Source organism: Hemiscyllium ocellatum, chromosome 10 (assembly GCF_020745735.1).
Source record: "Hemiscyllium ocellatum isolate sHemOce1 chromosome 10, sHemOce1.pat.X.cur, whole genome shotgun sequence".
NCBI classification, from domain to species: Eukaryota; Metazoa; Chordata; class Chondrichthyes; order Orectolobiformes; family Hemiscylliidae; genus Hemiscyllium; species Hemiscyllium ocellatum.
This window is the reverse complement of record NC_083410.1, coordinates 8,688,182-8,711,365: the sequence shown is the minus strand read 5'-3', so window position 1 is coordinate 8,711,365 and position 23,184 is coordinate 8,688,182. Positions and strand designations below refer to the sequence as shown.

Sequence of the window (23,184 nt, the reverse complement as noted above, 5' to 3'; positions counted from 1 at the left end):
GTAAGGAAGTGGTTTGTTAGAACATTTCAGGGGGCAGTCAAGAACTGACTGCACTTGTCTGGAGTTATGCCAGACCAGGTAAAAATGGCAGATTTCATTCCCTGAAGGGCATGATGATACCAGATGGGTTTTAAACACAAAATTGCTAGATCCATGCTCATCATTGCTGAGATCAACTCGTTTTTCTGTATTATCCATAATGCAGAGCGATACCAACAGCACTGGTTCAATTCCTACTCCAGCTGAAGTTACCATGAAGATTCCCCATTGTCCACCTTGCCCCTTACCTGAGGTGTGGTGACCCTCTGATTAAACCCACCACCCGTCATCTAATGAGGAAGCAGACGGATGGTTCTCTGAGACTGTGGCAACCTTCCGTAACTGTTCTACACTGAACTAACTGAAATTCCATTTCTTTACTATCGGAGAGATGGGAATTCTTGTCAACAGATTATAGGTTCAAGTTGTTAGGTGGGAAGTCTCGTCACGTTGCCTCTGTATTTCTCATCCCTTTTTTCATATTGCGCCTTCAACAAATGCAGGGAGACAACTAAAGAGCCAGTCTATTTTTGAAGTTGCTGGTCAAATGAAAAAGAATTTTAAAGATATTAAGAAAGGAGAAGTTGCATTTATACAGCAACTTTCACATCCCCAGCAAATGACCATAGGCAAATGTGTTATAAAGTGTAACCACTGTTGGTTTCTAATTATATGTGCACAGCAAGTAAATGAGACGAATAATCTCTGTCTCTCACAGTGTTGGTTCGAGAGTCAATACAGGTAGAAGATTCTTTATCCGAACATCCAAAAACCGTTAAGCTCCGAAATCCAAAGGTCTTTTTGTGAAGTATTTTTCTTCTCGCTAAGAAGGTTGTTTCATGAGCAAACAGTTAACCCAAACCAACACCTTCGAGATGCGTGTGGGAAGGTGTGGCCAAGCATGTTCTTACCTGCTCCTCCAGTAAGATGTTTAAAAATTTCACCAATAAACTGTCAATTATTCTGAAAACCGAAAAGATCTGAATCCAAGCATTTTGGATAAAGGATCTTCCACCTGTACTGACGAGAACACAAGTAAAGTGTCGTATGGTGTTATGTCTTTCCCGCTGAGTGAGAGAGGCCAGGTTCAAGCTTCATTTGTCCTTGAGGTGTGCTTCAGGAAATCCAGCAAGTTGATTCAACTAACTATTCGTGCAAACTCTCTCCCAGCTCCTTCAGAAAGAATTTGTGTGATTTGTTTGCAAATACCTGCAAGGTCTAAGTCAGTTCCTGTGTAACATCTGATCTAACAAACAGCACATCCAGCAATGCAGTACTTGGGGAATCAGAAAGAAATAATCAAAGACATAGAAAGACCTTTGCCCTGATCGAGTGTCTACATCCGATAAATAAATAGTCCCGTTGTTTACATAGATACTTTAATCACCATTTCATCCAAGAATTACAAATATAATTAAACAAGTACAATGGGAAAAAAATAAGGCTTTGTACAAATAAGATAAGTTTGCATTGTAAACAGTGGTTTCATAGCACTACTGAGTTGCCCTATAACTTGGGATGTGGCATCTAGTGGTGGTATTTAGCTTGGAAAATGTCCATTCAATAATGAAAAGCTGCCCCTTTATAAAACCCTTTGATTCTCAGTCAGACACTTGCCACCGAAGACAAGGAGCTGGCCGTTTAATGCTCAATGCCTTTGGGGATGGTGGCCTTAATGGCCTTACCTACCCACCTCCCCCACCCACCCACACCACCCCCTCAGCACCCCCTCCCAGCTCAATATCTACCTGTTTAGGAAGCATGTCACCCTAGGTTGGGGGGAACGGACAGTGTTGGGAAGGTGGGTATGGCCAACATGCGCTTTGCTGTATATTTCCATTGACACAAATAATGCCTTTGACTTCCTCGCAACGTGTGGACAAGCCATTGCATGAGTCCATCTGAACAGTCGGGTTGGAGTGAGTGTGCCCCTAATGAGGATTTGATGCCACACCTCAGGCACACTGATACCCATCACGAGGACTAAGAATGTTCCGGGTTCCACCCAGGCCACTTCTTGGGAAGAGGCATCTCACCCAACAGCATAGCTAATGACATTAAGGATTTTGCTTCACAGTCACAAAAAGACTTGCATTTTACAACACGTCCCAAAATGCTTTGCAGAAAATGATACACTTTTCCCTGAATTGTAAGCTGTGAAACATTTTACAGTTTGCCCCCAAGTGGGTTCAACTTCTCCCCTCTACGCCCCTTGGAGGCATTATCAACTAATTAGGATGGCACACAGTTTATATTGAAGTAGCACAAACATTCAACACAAAATGGCATCTTTCTAATTTCAAAATCACTTTACTGATTGAAAGGCAGGTATTTGCTTACTTTCTGCTGAGTGATGTGAATGCCACTGGCTGGGCCCAGCATTTATTGCCTGTCCCTAGTTGCCCCTTGATAAGGTGGGCTGAGCTGCCTTCGTGTACCGCTGCAGTCCATGTGCTGTAGGTAAACCCACAATGCCCTTAGGGAGGGAATTCCAGGATTTGAGTTGATTTACTATTGTCCCATAAACCAAGATACAGTGAAAAATATTGTTGTGTGTGCTAAACAGGCAGATCCTACCTTAATAAGTATATCAGGGTAATAAAACAATGCAGAACATAGTGTTACAGGTACAGAGAAGGTGCAGAGAAAGATCAACTCTAATATATGAGGGGTTCAAAAGTCTGATAACAGCAGGAAAGAAGCTGTTCTTGAATCTATTGGTACGTGTTTTCAAATTTTTGTATCTTCTGCCCAATGGAAGAGGGTGGAAGAGAGTTTTAGCTGGGGTGGGAGGGGTCTTTGATAATGTTGGCTGTATCCCCAAGCAGTGGGAAGTGTAGATGGAATCAATGGATGGAAGGCTGGTTTTTGTAAAGGACTGGGCTATGTAGTTTCTGGTGAATATTAACCCCGCAACAGTAAAGGAACAGGAACACATTTCTAAGTCATGATGGTGCATGACTTCGAAGGGAACATGTGGGCTCTTCTGAATGAGACCAACACAATGAAACTTGCGCCTACAATTTACACCCCTGTCATATCCTCACCATTAATTAATTTGATAAGCAGCAACAGGTGTGATTATTAGTGTGGAATGGTATGGTATATTTGGCCAGTGATGAATGAGGAAAATAAAACCCACTGACCAGGAGTTCTCACCAACATCCCCACCCTCACTTCGGCTTTAGTGAGAGGACAACAGACACCAGCCATGTGCATGTTTATATGCATGTGTATCTGCGTGTGTCTGTGTGTATGTGTCTGTGTACCTGCCTGCATGTATCTGTATCTATGCATTTGTGTGTGTCTGTGTACCTGCCTGCGTGTGTCTTTGTATATGTGTCGGTGTTTGTATACCTGTGTGTGTGTGTGTGTGTGTGTGCGTGCGTGTCTGTGTACCTGCCTGCATGTATTTGTGTCGGTGTGCATCTGTGTATCTGCATGAGTGTGTGTCTATATATCTGTGTGCATGTGGGTCTGTGTATGCATGCTTGTGTGTGTATCTGTGTGCATGTGGGTCTGTGTATCTGCGTGCTTGTGCGTGTATGTGTGTATGCATCTGTGTGTTCTATCCGGTATGCATGCTTGTCTGTGTGCGTGTGTGTCTATTTGCATGCCTGTGTGTGTGGGTGTTGCGTGCATTTGCGTGTTTGAGTCTCTGTATGTTTGTGTGTGTGTGTGTGTGTGTCTGTCAGTCCATGTGCATGTATATGTATGGGGGAAAAAGCAAAACTATTGGAAAAAAAACACTAAAAATGACCCCTTCTCCACAACCTAATTGGAGGGCAAGATGCTATCTTCTTGGAAATAAGCAATAAGACTGGGATTCCAACTGTAAGGATGGATTGATGAGAATGGCAACTCCTTTCTTTATGCTGTGTCACAGATCCTCAACAGCAGGTGGCGATAGTGAGGGAAGCTCAAGCCATGAAGCAGACCCTCCGTTGAGGGAATGGTGCCACTGGGGGAATGAGACTTGATGGAGAGAGGGAGAGACAGTCAAAAGGTTTGCTCAGCCAGATGTGAGCAACAGGCTTAATTCCATGTAAATACTATGTTAACCCTACTTCCCCTTCAAGTTTGCAAAGACCCAATGCCAGTGGAATAAAGAATCCTGCTTCATGACCCTTGGGGTGTCTGTGCACTGAAATTGCACAAAAGTACAACAGAGTCAATTATAATATGAATGTTGGGATTCAAACAGTGACACTACATTACATCCAGACTGTGCTGACAAAAAACGCATACAGTTACATATTTATAACCCAGTTAAGTAAAGATTTACCTCTTTTGAAAGCCATAACCCCTGTGCCATAAGCAAGCTCAGGATATATAGAGCCAAGTCACAATATACATAACTTAGCGCAGTTCCCCAAGGTGATTCGCATGAGAGTGTACAGACTAAATTTGGCTCCAGTTGATGGCTTGGCGAGATGCATGTCATGGCTTCGTTTCCTCACCAGGTGGTGTTGCATCCTTAGCGTATGCCGGCATTGAACCACATGGTATTTATGGTCCTCACATCGTGCTATGAAGGCCCCTTCCTGATTTGGGGTGCTGTACTGAGGTTTGCTCTGCAGGAGATGTTCAGAGCGTGTGTCTAATTGTCACGCTCTGGCCGTGAGGAGTATGGAGGAGAGTGTCTTTGTCGTGCCCGTCCATCCTGGGCACAGAGTATTGCTATGTCATTCTCTAAGATGCCATCCACAGAGCACTGAAGTCCATCCTGGCAGTGAGGCGAGGAGGTTGAGGAAGGGCTGGGTGCTTCTCCTGCCCGAGCCGCGTCACTTGGGTTGCTGCTTTGGCTTAAGATATCCCCGCAACCCCTCCCCCCATCCCCTCCCTCTGCCCCCAGGCCTTTCCAATCGCCGTATCATTCCTCCTCTAGCTTTCCCACTCCTGCAAGGGCACTCTTTGCCCTTTTGCGCTCCGTGCTCTCCTCATGCTCTTTCCAGCTGCTTTCTGGGAAATTCCAGCACCCACATCTCCAACATGTCTGCTGCAGCGAGAACAACAACAACAACAATTCCTTACATTTGGTCCTCAATCACTGACGCGCTTTATAAAAATGCAAGTCTCTACCTATTTTTCTGCAGTGTTACAAACATAGATAAAAATCTCCCAAAGTGCGCCACATGAGTAAGCCAAACCAAAGGTTGGGCGGAGAGAGGGAAACATCTTAGTTGGGGGTGTGGGGTGGGGAAGAGGGGGTGGGGTTAGGGTAGGAATTCCAAAGGCATTGTACGGTGAGAGACAGGATCACCAATGAACAGCACAGTGGCTCAGTGGTTAGCACTGCTGCCTCACAGTGCCAGGGCCCTAGGTTCAATTCCGCCCCGTGTAGAGTTTGCACATTTTCGGCATACGTGTGCACCGGTTTCTGGTAGGCAGGTTAGATGGATTGACTAAATTACTCCATTGTGTCCAGGGATGTGTAGGCGAGGTGGATTGGCCGTGGTATATGCAGGGTTATAGAGATAGGATAGGGTGGGCGGGTTGCTCTTCAGAGGGTCAGTGTAGATCAATAGGCTGAATGGCCTGCTTCCACAGTGTGGGAATTCTATGATCCTATCCTATGGGAAAGCAATTAAAACCATGGATGCGTGAAAGGAGGAATTCAGAGATCTCTCAGGATTGTGGGGCTACTGGACATTACAGACGGGAAGCAAGTAAAGCCATACTGGGATTGACAGGGTGAGAATTTTAAAATTGAGGCATTGCCTGACACAAAAATAGATGGGGAAGGCAGTTTGTGAGAGGAATGCAAATATTGGTAGATTATGTAAGTGGGCAAAAAGTTGGCAAATGGAGTATAATGTGAGAAAATTTGAAGTTATTCATTTTGGAAAGGAGAACAAAAAACAGAATATTATTTAAATGAAGAAATACTGCAGAAAGCCGCAAGACAAAATAAACACCTGCACAAGTGTACAGAACACAGAACGCTAGCACACAGGTACAGCAGGTAATCAGGAAGGCTAATGGAATGTTGGCCCTTATCTCAGGGAGTGTTGGAGTATAAGAGTCTTACTGCAACTGAACAAGGGAGACCATCTCTGACGTACTGTGATCAGTTCTGGTCCCCTTATTTAAAGAAAGATATTATTTCATGGGAGACAATTCAGAGATGTTTCACTATAATGATCCCTAGTATGGAGAGATTGTCTTATGAGCAAACATTCAGCAGATTGGGACTCTGCTCATTGGTGTTCAGAAGAATGAGAGGTGATCTCATTGAAACATATCGGATTCTTGAGGAGCTTAACAGGGTCAATGCTGAGAGGATGTTTCCCCTCAGGGGAGAGTCTAGGACCAGAGAGCACAGCCTCAGAATAAAGGGGCACCAATTTAAGACTGAGATGAGGAGGAATTTCTTCTCTCAGATGTTTGAGAGTCTTTGGAACTCCTCGCCACAGAGAGAGTTGTGGGGGCAGAGTCTTTGTGTATATTTGAGGCTGAGATAGATTTTAGATCAGTTGGGGAGTTGAGGGTTACAGGGAAATGGCAGGAAAGTGGAATGTGAGGAATGTCATATAGGCTGTGATCCAATTAAATTGTGGTGCAGGCTGACGGAGCCAAACAGCCTATTCCTGTTCCTGTTTCTTAGTCTTACCGGGAGCCAGCAAGAGTGGAAGGGATGGGTGGGCAGGACTTGATTGGAGTTAAGGTACAGGGCAGCAGAGTATTCAATGGCCTCTGGTTTATGGAGCTCTGAAGATGGAAGACGGTACAAATACGTTGGAATAGCCAAGGCTGGGGTTAACTAAGAGATGAACACTCTATCCCCCCCAAAACTATAAGAACCCTCTGTTCCTACTCCTCAATTGAACAGATTGGTTTTATAATCAGTGAAATGTTCTGAGCTGTGCCAATAATATATTTCCTTGCTTTGTCTCATTAACTAACGTACCATATCGAAGCTGCTCCTTCTTCACAAACCTGATAAAGAATCTGAAAATTGCTTACAGTTATTTGATATACTGTTTTCACACGATAACTCTGATCATGTGCCCCTAAAAGTCAATAGATGATGGGAACCAGCTGAACGGTACATGAGGTTAGAGTGAGCTGAATGGACTATGTTTGTTCCAGAGTTCTGGTGCTTGTGTGTGCATGTCCATGTTTGAGACAGAGAATGTGCGTATTTGCACATGCACAGGTGTGTGTGTGTGTGTGCGCGTGCACACGTGTGAGAGAGAGTGCGTGTGTGCATGTGTATGCGTGTGCACATGCACGAGTGAGTGTGCATGTAAGCGCACAGGTGTGTGCATGCGTGAGAGAGTGTGTATATGTATGTTTGCACATGAGTGTGTGTGCGCGTGCATATGAGATAGTGTGTGTGTATGTGCTTGTGAGAGTCTGTGTGTATGCATGTGTGCAAGTGTGTGTATGCAGGTGCGAGCAGGTGTGTGTGTATGTATCCACGTGAGAGACTGTGTATATGTTTGTGCGTGTGAGAATGTATGCATGTGCGTGTGAGAGCGTGTGTATGTATGCGTTTGTGAGGGTGTGTATGCACGTATGAGTGTGTGTGCATGCACATGTGAGAGTATGTGCATGCATGTGAGAGTGTGTATAAGCATGTGAGAAAGAATGTGTTTTTATGAGAGTGTGTGAATATAAGCACAAGTGTGCATGCATGTGCGTGTGCACATGTATGCATGAGTGAGGGTGTGTGTATGTGTGTGAGAGAAACAGTGTTTGTGTGTGTGAGAGAGAGTGTGTGTGTGTGAGAAAGTGTGAGTGTGTGTTTGCATATGCATGTGTAGGAGTATGTGTGTATGGCTGCATGTGTGAGTATGTGTACATATGCATGTGTGAGACAGTATGCGTGTGCATGTGTGAGAGTGTGCATGTGTATGTATGCGTGTGAGTGTGTATATACGTGCATGCGTGAGAGTGTGTGTGTGCATGTATACCTGTGAGGGAGTGTGTGTGTGTGTATGTATGCGTGTGAGAGAATGTGTATATGCGTGCACATGTGAATGTGTGCATGCATGTGTGACTGTGTGCACGTGTGAATGCGTGAGAGTTTCTGTGTATGCATGCGTGCATATGCATGGATGTGTGAGAGAGTGTGTGTATGTATGAGTGAGAGAGTGTGTGTATGTATGTGTGAGTGTGTGTCTGCGCGTGCACATGTGTGCGTATGTGTATGTGGGTGTGAGAGTGCATGTGTGTGTGTGCCCACTTTAAGACTCGCCAGCACCAACAAGTAGTGAACTGGGGTTTTGCGATAATGGGGAGTGGTGAGAGTGCATTGTTTCCCACAGGTTTGATCAGTGCACAGCCCACTGCAGCCTGACTGAGTTGACTGTTCTTGATTCTGAAACATACCGTGGCACTCTGCTTGGTGACTGGCAGAAGGTCCTGCACTCTGCATCCTTGCCCTTGGTGCAGAAACATCGAGTCAGTTCCCGCTTCCGAAGTTTCGCAGCATTCCCCAACCCGTATGGAACAACCTGTCTGTGAGGATGAAAATCACGGTCAGGTTTGTAAGTATACAAGTGACAGCAATGAATACTGGAGCATCCCCAGGTGGAGGTTCTGACTGGGATACCAGCTATGGTCTCAGTGGGCTACAGTCTATCACCTGAGTATGAGGGTTGTGGCCTTATCCCAGGTGACATGCTGATGCTGTATTCATGGAGTGCTGCGCTGTTGGAGATGCCATTTCAGATGGGAATGAGTGCTTGTTGGCCTTCTCCAGTGGTCAGAAATGGTCGTATGTCATCGACATTATTTTGATGTAGAAATACATGCACACAAATTACCATCTCCAGAATGAGCAGTCTCACCTTCAGTTATGTTGCTGCTTATGGGAGCTTGCTGTGTGCTCCTCCCACCACCCAAATGGCTGCTGCATTTCCCAGATTACAACCGTGACCGCTCACCCTGTCAAAAACTTCATCACCGACAGACTCAGGTTATGACAAGCACTCTACGAGAGTAAGGCTTACTTAGTTCTTAGCATGATCTTTAACCAAGGCAATGCATGTCAAAACAGGCAAGAAAATATGCACAGAACACATCTCTGGCTCGAAATCACTGGCCTTGCAAGTTGAGTGAGGGAAAGAATTTGTGCTTTCTCCCAGTGCAAAATGTGTGATTGGGTGGGACATTGGTTTCACCGTCTGCTCTGTCTACCCACCTAGGCCAACCTGAACGCAAGACCTGGAATTGGACTGATATCCCCAGACGTCTTCAATTCTCTCACCTCGTCCAGCGTTAGCAAGGCCAGGCCTTTTAAAAAGGGAGCCCTGCCACCTTGGAACGTGTTCCGGAGAACACTATGGTATGAAAAACCCGAAGGCTAAGGCGTCAACATTACAAAGATAGAAATTGTCGGAAGTGAAACTTGTTGTTAGTTGGTCGGGCAAAGCAAAGGATTGTGGGACCACTGGTTGTCCACCTTCTTGACCATTTTCCACTAATAGGAGAAAGGGAGGACTGCAGCTGCTGGAGATCAGTGTCGAAGAGTGTGGTGTTGGAAAAGCACAGCAGGTCAGGTAGCATCCAAGGAGCAGGAGAATCGACGTTTCAGTCATAAGCCCTTGATCAGCCTTGTTCCTGATGAATGGTTTATGCCTGAAACATTAATTCTCCTGCTCCTAGGATGCTGCCTGACCAGCTGTGCTTTTCCAGCACCACACTCTTCGATATTTTCCAATAATAGGGTTGTTGACTAACCAATCCCACTGGTCAATCTCTATCAAAAAGTGAACAACATGAAGTGTTGGTAAACATGCACTGATGAGGAATTTCAGGATCCACGGATCCAGAGCCACTCATTCTTCCTAAGTTACACGTGCCACATATCATTATCACTCATGGGGTAGGTTTTAACACCTTTCTTTCCAAGAGAAATCAGCTGAATTTACATTGGGTTGAATCACCAATCCCTACTTGTCATTGGTTTGATGATATTTCAGCGCAAAGAACATTGAGAAGCTGGGGAAAGGTGTGGAGAACACACACATCAGTGATTGTAGGTCACCTTGATAGTGACTACAGAAAGACGACACAGTAGGAGGGGTGGCTCAGTGGTTAGCATTGCTGCCCCACAGCGCCAGGGACCTGGATTTTTTTTCACCTCGGGAGACTGTCTGTGTGGAGTTTGCACATTCTCCCCGTGTCTGTGTCAGTTTCCTCTGGGTGCTCCGGTTTCCTCCCACAGTCCAGAGATGTGCAGGTCAGGTGGATTGGCCATGCTAAATTGTCCATAGTGTTCAGAGATGTGTAGACTAGGTGGGTTAGCCATGGGGAATGTGAGATTACAGGATAGGATAAGGATCGAGGTGGGATGCTTTTCCAAGGATTGGTGCAGACCCAATTGGCTAAATAGTCTCATTCCACATTATAGGGATTGTACAATTGAACAAGTCTTAACAAACACTTATGCTTACATTATCATTGCCCTGGAGCAGACAGGCACTGATTCATTCCTTGTTTAGGATTCTACAGCATCCACCATCTAACAGGTCCTAATGAAGCAAGATATGCTTCGTTATGCTTCTATACGGTGTACTCTGTTTTGGCAGACTGGCCTGAATTTACTCTCTGACTCAGTGCCCAGAGTGAAAATCCATTTTCAAACATTCAATGTTAACCCCAGAAAATTAAAACCATATGTGACCACAACACACAGCCTTGATCAACATTGCCTCAAGAAATATTGTCTGACATGCACCTCCTAAGACGTGTCACTTACTCATAATGAGGGGGTGAAGATTCAGATGCAAGGTTACACTAATTTACCACGTTTTGGGCCTGATTTTCAAGGATGCATGCTTGCCCCCATTCTACAAAATGTCGACAATGTATATTGATCTCTATTTCAAAGGGAAAGGAGTGTAAAAAGAGGGATGTCTTGCTGAAACTATACAAGACACGAGTAAGGCCACAGCTAGAATACAGTCAACAGCTTTGCTCTTCTCTTCACAGAGAGGGTGAGGACGGCAGGTGCTGGAGATCAGAGTCAGAAAGTGTGGCGCTTTCTGAAAGAGTCAACTTTGAGCATAGGCCCTTCATCAGGGATTTGCTTTTTCAGCACCACGCTTTCTAACCACCCCCCCCCAGCCCTCTTCTAGGGAAAGTTACGTTGCCACTGGGTACAGTTCAGAGAGGGTTCACAAGGTTTTTCCCAGGTATGGAGGGATTTTCTTATGAAGAGAGGTTGTGTAGGTTGGGCCTGTACTCATTGGAGTTCAGAAGAATGATAGATGATCTGAATGAAACATGCAAGTCTCTTAAGGGAGCAGATGGGGCAGATGTTAAGAAGTTGTTTCCCATTGTGGGAGAATCTTGGAGCTAAAGGCATCATCTTAGAATAAGAGGCTGTACAGAGATGAGGAGCGCTTTCTTCTCTCACAGGAATCTGTTGTGGCTAGATCATTACAGCGTATTCAAGGCTGAGAGAGATGATTTTCAAATCAGTGAGAGAATAGAGAGCTATGGGGGAAAACACAAGAATGTAGAGTTGAGGGTTATCAGATCAGCCATGATCCCATTGAATGGGCTGAACGGCCTACTAATGAACCTACATTTGTGGATCTGTCAACAGTGACTATACTTCAAAGCATTTCATTGACTCTGAAGCTCTCTGTATTGTCCCGAGGCCATGAGAGGTGTGATGTATATGCAAGTCCTTCTTTAATCTTCGTTTTATTAATGTTTTCCACTTTCAAACAGTTATGCAGCTGTCTTGAAAAATCTATTTACGGGAATGAATTTCCAGCTGTTTCTGATCAGAAACTCTGTGTCAGACAATACCTCCCCTCCTCCCCTTTTCTTTCCTTCTCTCGATAAGGAGGTGAAATTGTTGCTCTCTAGTCGGTGACTCGCACGGGAACTTGTGGTGTAGTCACGAAGACAGATTGGAACCCCTCACAGGACACGACGACCAAGTAAGGTGTGTTCAGAATCACAGCCAACTGCACTGAGGGCCAGACACATGAGTGGCACATCGCTATAACAACAGGAAAGATTCCTGGCCAACTGGGAGATAGTCAGAAGGTTCAAGTTGGCACTGCCACTGCCGATAGTTTCAGGCTGCGATATGTTTGATCCCACAGCAACCTGGACACCTTGAGTAAACTGTAACACCCTCTCAGAAACCTAAAAACTTACCCCATTTACTTTGGCAAATTCCATTTGATTTTGGTGCCTTATACCTGGTATCTTTTCCAGTCGAGAGTGTGGTGCTGGAAAAGCACAGCAGGTCAGGCAGCGTCTAAGGAGCAGGAGAATCGACGTTTCGGGCTGCAGTCTGGTGATTAGCGATCTGTCTTTGTTGCCGGTAACAATCGCGAGAAGGACACTTTTAATTACCTGAAAAGTTACAGGGGCTGAGAGAGAGGTGCCTGGACAGAAATCATGGGTCTTGGTGGTACCCTGGGCCTGGCTCACTGGCCTGGGAGCTGAACACAGCAGCTCCACATGTGCACAATATGTTCCTCAAGCCCAAGATCCCAGTTATTGGGACCTGGTGCACCTCACTCTCCCAGAGTCTGCTGGGCTAGGTTTGCAGTTCCTCAAAATATTGAAGACTAATCACAATATAACTGATGTCTTGAAGATGATTAAGGTCTTATCACACCTCTTAATTATTCTAAACTTTAATCAGTTAACTCACCAGGCCATAAGATATGGAGTACCCATATTCAGCCCATTGAGGTAAAAGCAATGACTGCAGATGCTGGAAACCAATTCTGGATTAGTGGTGCTGGAAGAGCACAGCAGTTCAGGCACCATCCAAGGAGCAGTAAAATTGACGTTTTGGGCAAAAGCCCTTCATCCGGAATAAAGGCAGAGAGCTGAAGGGTGGAGAGATAAGCTAGAGGAGGGTGGGGATGGGGAGAAAGTAGCATAGAGTACATTAGGTGAGGAGGAGAGGTCAGAGAGGAGAGGGTGGAGTGGATAGGTGGAAAAGGAGATAGGCAGGTAAGACAAGTCCGGACAAGTCATGGGGACAGTGCTGAGCTGGAAATTTGGAACTAGGGTGAAGTGGGGGAAGGGGAAATGAGGAAACTATTGAAGTCCACATTGATGCCCTGGGGTTGAAGTGTTCCGAGGGGGAAGATGAGGCATTCTTCTTCCAGGCGTCTGGTGGTGAGGGAGCGGTGGTGAAGGAGACCCAGGACCTCCATGTCCTCGGCAGAATGGGAGGGAGAGTTGAAATGTTGGGCCACGGGGCAGTGTGTTTGATTGGTGCGGGTGTCCCGGAGATGTTCTCTAAAGCACTCTGCTAGGAGGTACCCAGTCTCCCCAATGTAGAGGAGACCGCATCGGGAGCAACGGATACAATAAATGATATTAGTGGATGTGCAGGTAAAACTTTGATGGATGTGGAAGGCTCCTTTAGGGCCTTGGATAGAGGTGAGGGAGGAGGTGTAGGCACAGGTTTTACAGTTCTTGCGGTGGCAGGGGTAAGTGCCAGGATGGGAGGGTGGGTTGTAGGGGGGCGTGGACCTGACCAGGTAGTCATGGAGAGAACGGTCTTTGCTGAAGGCAGAAAGGGTGGGGAGGGAAATATATCCCTGGTGGTGGGGTCTTTTTGGAGGTGGCGGAAATGTCGGCGGATGATTTGGTTTTGCGAAGGTTTGTAGGGTGGAAGGTGAGCACCAGGGGTGTTCTGTCCTTGTTACGGTTGGAGGGGTGGGGTCTGAGGGCGGAGGTGCAGGATGTGGACGAGATGCGTTGGATGACATCTTTAACCACGTGGGAAGGGAAATTGCGGTCTCTAAAGAAGGAGGCCATCTGGTGTGTTCTGTGATGGAACTGGTCCTCCTGGGAGCAGATACAACGGAGGCGGAGGAATTGGGAATATGGGATGGCATTTTTGTAATGTCCTATCTCCCCTAGTCCAGGAACTCCCCACATACGTTCGAAACACCACCCACCCCTCCACCAAGACTTCTGTTTCCCCAGCCCCCAACAAAGGGGTAGCCATGGACACGCGTATGGGCCCCAGCTATGCCTGTTTCTTTGTTGGCTACGTAGAACAGTCCATCTTCCGTAATTACACCGGCACCACTCCCCACCTCTTCCTCCGCTACATTGATGACTGAATTGGTGCCACCTCATGCTCCCGCGAGGAGGTTGAGCAATTCATCAACTTCACCAACACATTCCACCCTGACCTTAAATTTACCTGGACCATCTCTGACACCTCCCTCCCCTTCCTGGACCTCTCCATCTCCATTAATGACGACTGACTTGACACTGACATTTTTTACAAACCCACCGACTCCCACAGCTACCTGGATTACACCTCTTCTCACCCTACCTCTTGCAAAAATGCCATCCCGTATTCCCAATTCCTCCGCCTCCACCGTATCTGCTCCCAGGAGGACCAGTTCCACCACAGAACACACCAGAAGGCCTCCTTCTTTACAGACCGCAATTTCCCTTCCCACTTGGTTAAAGATGCCCTCCAAGTCCCTCCGTGACTACCTGGTCAGGTCCACACCCCCCTTACAACCCACCCTCCCATCCTGGCACCTTCCCTGCCACACCTCCTCCCTCACCTCTATCCAAGGCCCTAAAGGAGCCTTCCACATCCATCAAAGTTTTACCTGCACATCCACTAATATCATTTATTGTATCCGTTGCTCCCGGTGCAGTCTCCTCTACACTGGGGAGACTGGGCGCCTCCTAGCGGAGCGCTTTAGGGAACATCTCCGGGGCACCCGCACCAATCAACCACACCGCCCCGTGGCCCAAAATTTCAACTCCCCCTCCCACTCTAATGAGGACATGGAGGTCCTGGGCCTCCTTCAACGCCACTCCCTCACCACCAGACGCCTGGAGGAAGAACGCCTCATCTTCCGCCTCGGAACACTTCAACCCCAGGGCATCAATGTGGACTTCAACAGCTTCCTCATTTCCCCTTCCCCCACCTCACCCTAGTTCCAAACTTCCAGCTCAGCACTGTCCCCATGACTTGTCCGGACTTGTCTTACCTGCCTATCTCCTTTTCCACCTATCCACTCCACCCTCTCCTCCCTGACCTATCATCTTCATCCCCTCCCCCACTCACCTATTATACTCTATGCTACTTTCTCCCCACCCCCACCCTCCTCTAGCTTATCTCTCCACCCTTCAGGCTCTCTGCCTTTATTCCTGAGGATGGGCTTTTGCTGAAACATCGATTTTACTGCTGCTTGGATGCTGCCTGAACTGCTGTGCTCTTCCAGCACCACTGATCCATTCAGCCCATTGAGTCTTTTCAGCTATTCAGTGAAATCACTGCTTATCTGATAATTTTCAACTCCACTTTCTTGCCTTTTCCCCATAACCCTCAGTTCCCCTACTACCTAAAGATCTGTATGTCCATCTCCACTTTGGAAAATTTTTTTCAAGTTTTGAAGATTCAAAGACCCTTTGACAGCAACTTCCAAATCCATGACCATTCCCATCCAGATGGAGAAAGCCTGCAGATACGTGGGAACACCACCACCTTCAAGTTCCCTCCTGGCCACTACCATCCTGACTTAGAAATATATAACCAGTGTTGCTAGGACAGAATCCAGGAATTCCCTCTCCAATGATGTTGTGGGTTTACCTACAGCATATGGACTCATAGAATCCTTACAGTGTGGGAACAGGCCATTTGGCCCAGCAAGTCCACATTGTCTCCCCCACCCAAACCCATGCTCCTACCCTATTACTCTACGTTTCCCCCAATCTAATGCCCCTAATCTACACATCCACGAACACTACGGGGCAATTTTAGCATGGCCAATCCACCTGACCTGAACATCTTTGGATTGTGGGAGGAAGCCCACCCAGACAGGGGGAGAAAATGCAAACTCCACACAGACAGTTGCCTGAGGCGGGAATTGAACCCGGGTCACTGGTGCTGTGAGGCGGCAGTGCTAACCACTGAGCCACCGTGCCACCCAACTGCAGCGATTCAAGGAGACAGCTCAAAACCACTTTCTTCAGGGCAACTATCAACGGACCATAAATGCTGGGCCAAGCCAGTGACCCACAATTTATCCGTGAATTTAAAAAAAGTACGAAGTTCATCTCTGCAACTCTATACTTATAATTCAAACTGTTTAGAAGGAGCCAACAGATGAACTTTAAAAAACTGTGTTTCAAATAACATCATCATAACACAGTTTATGGTGACCACATGATGCACACGATGTAAAATGGGCCATTTCTTTTTAAAGTGATAATTATTTCAGTCATTCAGTAGTTGGCTGGGTCACCACAACTTTGCAGAGTGATCCCTAGTCAAGATTTGGAATTAACTTTGGATTCAGCATCAAAACTGTTGAATAATAATGGAATGGAAAGGATTCATTCCAGTTGTGTGTGTGGTCTGGACACGATAGTTGAGAATCGGGGGATTTCTCTGCATCATCTTGGAAACATTTACAACTTGGAAACCTTCCAGGGATTCACAAGGGCCAGTGAGTTGCATGTTGATTTGTCAATCTTTTCAGTTACATGACTGCAATAAGGTCCCAATTAGGTGTTGTGTCGGTTGTCTCCTGATGCACCAGACCCATGTGTACAATGCCCATACTTCACTCACTAGTCTCATTCCAAAGGTCCTGTGAATTGTCGCCATCATTGCTATTGTCATCACGATCATCACAGGTGAAAGTGAGGACTGCAGATGCTGGAGATCAGAGTCTAGATTAAAGTGGTGCTGGAAAAACACAGCAGATCAGGCAGCATCCGAGGAGCAGGGAAATCGATGTTTTGGGCAAAAGCTCTTCATCAGGAAGCCCTGAAAGGCTTTTTCCCAAAACATTGATTTTCCTGTTCCTCACATGCTGCCTGACCTACTGTGCATCACCATCACCATGGCTACCAGCATTGCTCCATCATCCCCATAATCACGGTAATCATGATTGCCACCATCATTACCATGACTGCCATCATTTTTACAATTTTTACACCACTGTTACACTGTTCACCACCGTCGCCATGACCACCATAAAAACCATAGCTATTATAATCACCATGCCTACCAACTTCACCATGTCCATCTCCACCACACTCACAGTCACCATCATCATGATGACCACCATCATTGCTATGGCCACTGTAATCCCCATGACAATCATCCGCACCACGGCAAATAATGTTAGATGGCTAAGCACTTTCTGTTTTTGGATAATTGCTGGAAAATCAGCTCAACAATGGTCAGAACTATGGTAACTTTACGCCAATACCGCCTTTGCTGTTGGTTCGAATTGTCGCTAAACCAATAGCTCTTTTTCAAAAGGGTATATTCCCAAATCCCCAACTCCCTCTTCTTCTTTACTCCTTTTCATTTAGCTTCAGTCCACCATTGTTTTCCCAACCCTTAAATCCCACTGATTACGGCTGGAGACTGTTGATCAAGGCTGTTGACTTGCTCGCTGAGCTGGTAAGTTAGGTTGCTGATACTTTGCCACCATTCTAGGTAACATCATCAGTGTGCCTCTGTTGAAGGTTACCTAGCACACTGATGAAATGGCTGCAAACAAACTTACCAGCTCATCCCTGAAGTCAACAAGGTCATCCACAATCTCAGGTAAAAAAAAAATTCTCAAATACTCTTAACTGTCAATCACCTGTCCCATGTGCCTTGTGGTTCTGTCACTTTTGAAAAGTCCAACAAATCCTGAAACAACGTCACTTTCTCATTCACCCTTCCGAAATGCATCACCTCCCATTCCTCCTCACTAAACGTCTTCTGATGCATATTTACTGCCTTGCCCTGACATTTGTCACAGTTATCCTGGCAGTCAACTATTCTGATAAAAGCTGACCTTGTGAGGATCCACAGATCAGATTATCTAAGTCAATGCAAATAACTGCATTTCCCCATTTCCTCCAATAATTCCAGTTAAATTGCTGAGGCATCTTCCCTTGCCACAGGGTCAGGTGCTGATTTTGGATATTTGGTAACTCAATAGAGCCAAGCTGATTGTCTCAGGTGGACTTTGAGGCACTTGTCCTGATTGCTAGTGCTGGCACTCCATGGTTTGTGCCAACCTGGCCAAGGGTAAGGGTTGGTGAAGTCACTCACACTACCAATTCTCTTCTCTGTATGCTGTGTTTAGGTCACAGCAAGATGGGAATATCCCCTTCTGTTTAATCTGCACAGTAATGTACCTTCAACACACATGCCCTCGGTTAAATTATAAGGAATTGTTCAATAAATTATTCTCTAGAATTTAGAAGGTTATAGTGGGTGATCTGATCACAGCCTTCAGGATAACAACAGGAAAAGACAAACATAGATGGAGGCCATTCAGCACCTTGATTCTGTTCCACGATTCAATGAGATCCTGGCTGATCTGTGGCCTAGCTCGATACACTTGCCTTTGGCCCTTATCTCTTACTACCTTTGCTTAACACAATTTTCTCAATCTCAGAATTAAAGTTAATAATGGATCCACTGCTATTTGTGGAAGAGAGTTCCAAAAATCTGTCGCCATTTTCATATCGAAGTGCTTTAGAGTCATAGAGATGTACAGCATGGAAACAGACCTTTCGGTCCAACCCGTCCAACCCAACCCGATCCAGTCTCACCTGCCAACACCCGGCCCATATCCCTCCAAACCCTTCCTATTCATAGACCCATCCAAATGCCTTTTAAATGTTGCAATTGTACCAGCCTCCACCACTTCCTCTGACAGCTCATTCCAGACATGTACCACCCTATCTGTGAAAAAGTTGCCCCTTAGGTCCCTTTTATATCTTTCCCCTCTCACCCAAAATTTATGCCTTCTAGTTCTGGACTCTCCCACCCCAGGAAAAAGACTTTGTCTATTTATCCTATCCATGCCCCTCATAATTTTGTAAACCTCTATAAGGTCACCCCTCAGCCTCCGACGCTCCAGGGAAAACAATCCTAGCCCATTCAACATCCCCCTATAGCTCCTCCAACCCTGGCAACATCTTTGTAAATCTTTTCTGAATCCCTTCAAGTTTCACAACATGTTTCTGATAGGAAGTAGACCAGAATTGCACACAGTATTCCAACAGTAACCTAACCAATGTCCTGTGCAGCCACAATATGACCTCCCAACTCCTGTACTCAATACTCTGACCAATAAAAGAAAGCATACCAAATACCTTCTTCACTATCCTATCCACCTGCGATTCCACTTTCAAGGAGCTATGAACCTGCATTCCAAGGTCTCTTTGTTCAGCAACACCCCCCAGGACCTTACCATTAAGCTGCTAAGATTTGCTTTCCCAAAATGCAGCACCTCACATTTATCTGAATTAAGCTCCATCTGCCACTTCTTGGCCCATTGGCCCATCTGGTCAAGATCCTGTTGTAATCTGAGGTAACCTTCTTCGCTGTCCACTACACCTCCAATTTTGGTGTCATCTGCAAACTTACTAACTATATCTCTTATGCTCGTATCCAAATCATTTATGTAAATGACAATTAGAGGACCCAGCACTGATCCTTATGGCACTCCACTGGTCACAGGCCTCCAGTCTGAAAAAGAACCCTCCACCACCACCCTCTGTCTTCTACCTTTGAGTCAGTTCTGTATCCAAATGGCTAGTTTTCCCTGTATTCCGTGAGATCTAACCTTGCTAACCCGTCTCCCATGGGGAACCTTGTCAAATGCCTTACTGAAGTCCATATAGATCACATCTACCACTCTACCCTCATCAATCCTCTTTGTTACTATCGCCTGAATAGTCTGGCTCTAATTTTCAGACCATCCCTTCAGTTCTGGAATCTAAATCAGTTGAGATAGTTTATCATTATCTATCCTGCCAATACGTTGAAAACTTCAATCAGATCATTCCTCAACTGCTTATCTCTAGAAAAAAACAGGCCTAATTTGTTTAATTTCTCAACATAACCTATTCTTGGGCATAATCTGAAGGTAGATCACTGAGGAGTCTAATTAAGGGGCACATGTCTTATTAATAAGACAGCTGATTGCATTCTAGCCATAAGTATAAATTATATGAGTCAGGCCTCTGACTAGGACTCTCAAGAGCTGTGTAAAACACACCAACTCCCTACAAAGGCTGGTTTGGGATTTACCATTTCACCATCACCAGACTGTGAGGAGTTAATGGAAAATTGGAATTAACTTTTTCAGAATCAATATCTTCTGATGACCTTTCAAGTCATTGAGCATCTACACTGTCGAGGCCTGTAAGAGTCTTAAATGTTTAGCCACTGTGACTCGACTTTCAAATGTGGGATGTGAAGTGCTTTACGTTGCCCTGAGATCACAAAATTCTCAGAGAAAGTGCATAAGTTTTGTAAAGGATGAGAGGCCTCACTCATTAGACTTCCTCCCTCAGTCTCTCTGAAAGATGAGAAATCAATTCCCCTCTCTATTGCACCAGATTTGATATTATGCAGAAACCCCGTGGATTGACTGAACGAATAAATGAATGAATACTCATAGCATCTGCATTCTTCCTCTCTCTCCACTCTCACTGTAATAACAGGTTGTACAATTTGTACCTTGCAGCGATATTTCTGTGGTCTTCCACAGATGCCTGGCTGCTAAAAGGATATAATTAAACCATCACAAAAATACTCAAAATAAGGAAAGTTGATCTATGATTTTAAATATAGTCCACAGTCAAAACACCCCACCCTGCAAAACATTGTCGCAAACAGTATGAGATTGATGTACATAAGTGTTCATCCTTGACTGCAGGTTTATTTATGTATGTGCATATTTTATATTTGAGTCTATAAAGACGTTAAAATGCAGAAGCTCATTACCTGTAATGGATCCATTTATCTTCATATGTCCATATTTTCAGTATCGGAGCTGATTTCCTTGAATATTTGGCACAGTAATTACTGTTTTATAAGCTGTTGCATTGTTTTGGAACTTTGAAAAAAAGTTCAACACAACAGCACTTTAAGAAAAAAGGAGGAAGAGAGACAAAGTAGATACAACGTGGGGGGTGAAGAAACAGAGCAATAAGTCTGACAATTGCAACATTTAAAAGGCATCTGGATGTATCTATGAATAGGAAGGGCTCCGAGGAATAGGGGCCAAACGCTGGCAAATGGGACCAGATTAATTTAGGATATCTGGTCAGCATGAACAAGTTGGACCGAATGGTCTGTTTCCGTGCTGTATATCTCTATGACTCATCTTGCCAAAAAAAAAGAATTCCCATTGATATAGCTTCCACAAACCTAGAACCTCTTAAAACACCTCACAGATTGTTGAGTATTTATAAAGTTCAGAAGTTTACTTGTGGACAGCAGCATGTTCCTGCAAACAGCAATCAGGTTATTGGCGGGGAATGAATAATTACACAGGTAGTATTCCCTGCTATGCTTTCAAAATGGCTGACATCTTTTCCAGCCATAGGAATGGCTGACAGAACACAGAATTCAAGTAACTGGCAAAGGAAACAAACACAAACACAGGGAGTGGTTCAGGTTCAGAATGTACTGCTTGAGAGTATGGCAGAGATAGGGTCAAGGGAATGGAGGGTTCGAGTCATAAAAATAGGCTGAGACCTTTTGCACTGGACCATAGGAGGCTGAGGGGTAACCGTGGTGAGGTTTATGAAATTATGAGGGGCACAGATAAGGTGAATCACAAAAGCCTTTTCCCTAGGGTGGAGCAAGTTCAAAACGAGGGGGCATATTTTCAAGGTGAGAGGAGAAAAATTTAAAATGGACATGAGGGACAACTTTCTTTTTTACACAGAGAGTGGTTCGTGTGTGGAATGAACTTCCAGAGGATGTGGTGGATGTGGGTTTTGTTACAATGCTTAAAAGACATTTGGGTAAGTTCATGAATAGGAAAGGTTTGGAAGGATACTGGCCAAAACCAGGCAGGTGGGACTAGTTTAGCTTGGGAATGTGGTCAGTGTGGACTGGTTGGATCAAAGGGTCTGTTTCTGTGCTGTATGACTCTACAATTGGGGTATTGAAAGAGAACCAGACGGTTATTTGAAAAAGGAAGAATGTGCAGATTATGGGGAGGAGGCTGGAAAATGGTGCTAACTGGTCTAAGTAAAAGTAAAGTTGTCATTGTCTTAGCAGTCCACAGCGCTGCTCTGACATTGGAGGGTCATCGAGTCATACAGCACAGAAACAGACCCTTCAGTTCAACTTGTCCATTCCAACCAGGTTTCCCAAACTAAACTAGTCCCACTTCTTTGCATCCCTCTAAACCCTTCTTATTCATGTACCTGTCCAAATGTTGTACATGTACCTGTATCTACCACTTCCTCTGGCAGTACATTCCACACACAAACCACCCTCTGTGTGAAAATGTTGCCCCTCAGGTCCCTTTTAAATCCTTCTCTTCTCACCTTAAACATATGCCCATAGTTTTGAACTCCTCTCTCCTGGGGATAAGACCTGGGCTAGTCACTTTTTCAATGCCCATAGTGATTTTATAAGGTCCATCCCTCAACCTCCCAGGCTCCTGTGAAAAAAGTCCCACTGGTGGTAGCTTAACCTGAGGGGGACTGTGCCTCAGGCCAGGGGAGAGGTTGAGAAGGAGAGTCCTTTATGGTGACCTCAGCCAGGGTGGGAACCAGACACACGCTGTTAGCCTCAATCTGCATTGTAAACCTCTCAGTGATATGATCACACGGAGAGCTGCACAGATCTGATGGGTTCAATTGCCTCCTCCCACACTACAGCAGTTGTGTGATTGAATGTTTCAATTAAAAACAATGCAGTGACCTGCCAGTGCAGCGGGCTAGATGTTAAAACTCCCCTCTCTGCAAAAAGAGTGTGAACACACAACCTTCTCACTTGGCGTCAAGTGTACTGCTCTCTGAAACATGGCTGGAAAATCACCGTCAAGCGGAGATGGTGAGGGGGAGTGAGAAAATAGGAAGAAGTGGGACGATGAAAGAGGAGTAGAAATAAAGAGCAGGAAATGGGAAAGACGAGGCCAAGAGAACGGGTCAGCTGCGAATGATGCTAACATTGTGTTGGCATCAACAAACGACCTCACGTCTGACCTTAGGACATCAGCTGATGAAGGAGCAGTGCTCTGAAAGCTTGTGATTTCAAATAAACCTGTTGAATGAAAACCTAGTGTCATGTGACTTCTGACTTTGTCCACCCCAGTCCAACACCGCAACCTCCACATCATGACCTTACGATGGAGGGAGGGTCATTGATGACGCAGCTGCAGATGGTTCTGTATCGAACAT

General features: G+C 45.5%; 1 protein-coding gene across 1 annotated transcript in view; it reads right to left on the bottom strand.

Moving 5' to 3' along the window:
- Positions 1-4,907: 4,907 nt before the first annotated feature.
- Positions 4,908-23,184, bottom strand: part of si:ch211-202p1.5 (uncharacterized protein LOC103909337 homolog) — a 36,619-nt gene continuing 18,342 nt past the window's right edge. The window contains exons 3-4 of the mRNA XM_060830788.1: positions 8,377-8,505; positions 4,908-5,038 (exon numbers count right to left, since the gene is read on the bottom strand). Coding sequence (XP_060686771.1) covers positions 4,924-5,038; positions 8,377-8,505 — 244 coding nt within the window. The 3' untranslated portion in view covers positions 4,908-4,923. The remainder of the gene's footprint in view (positions 5,039-8,376; positions 8,506-23,184) is intronic.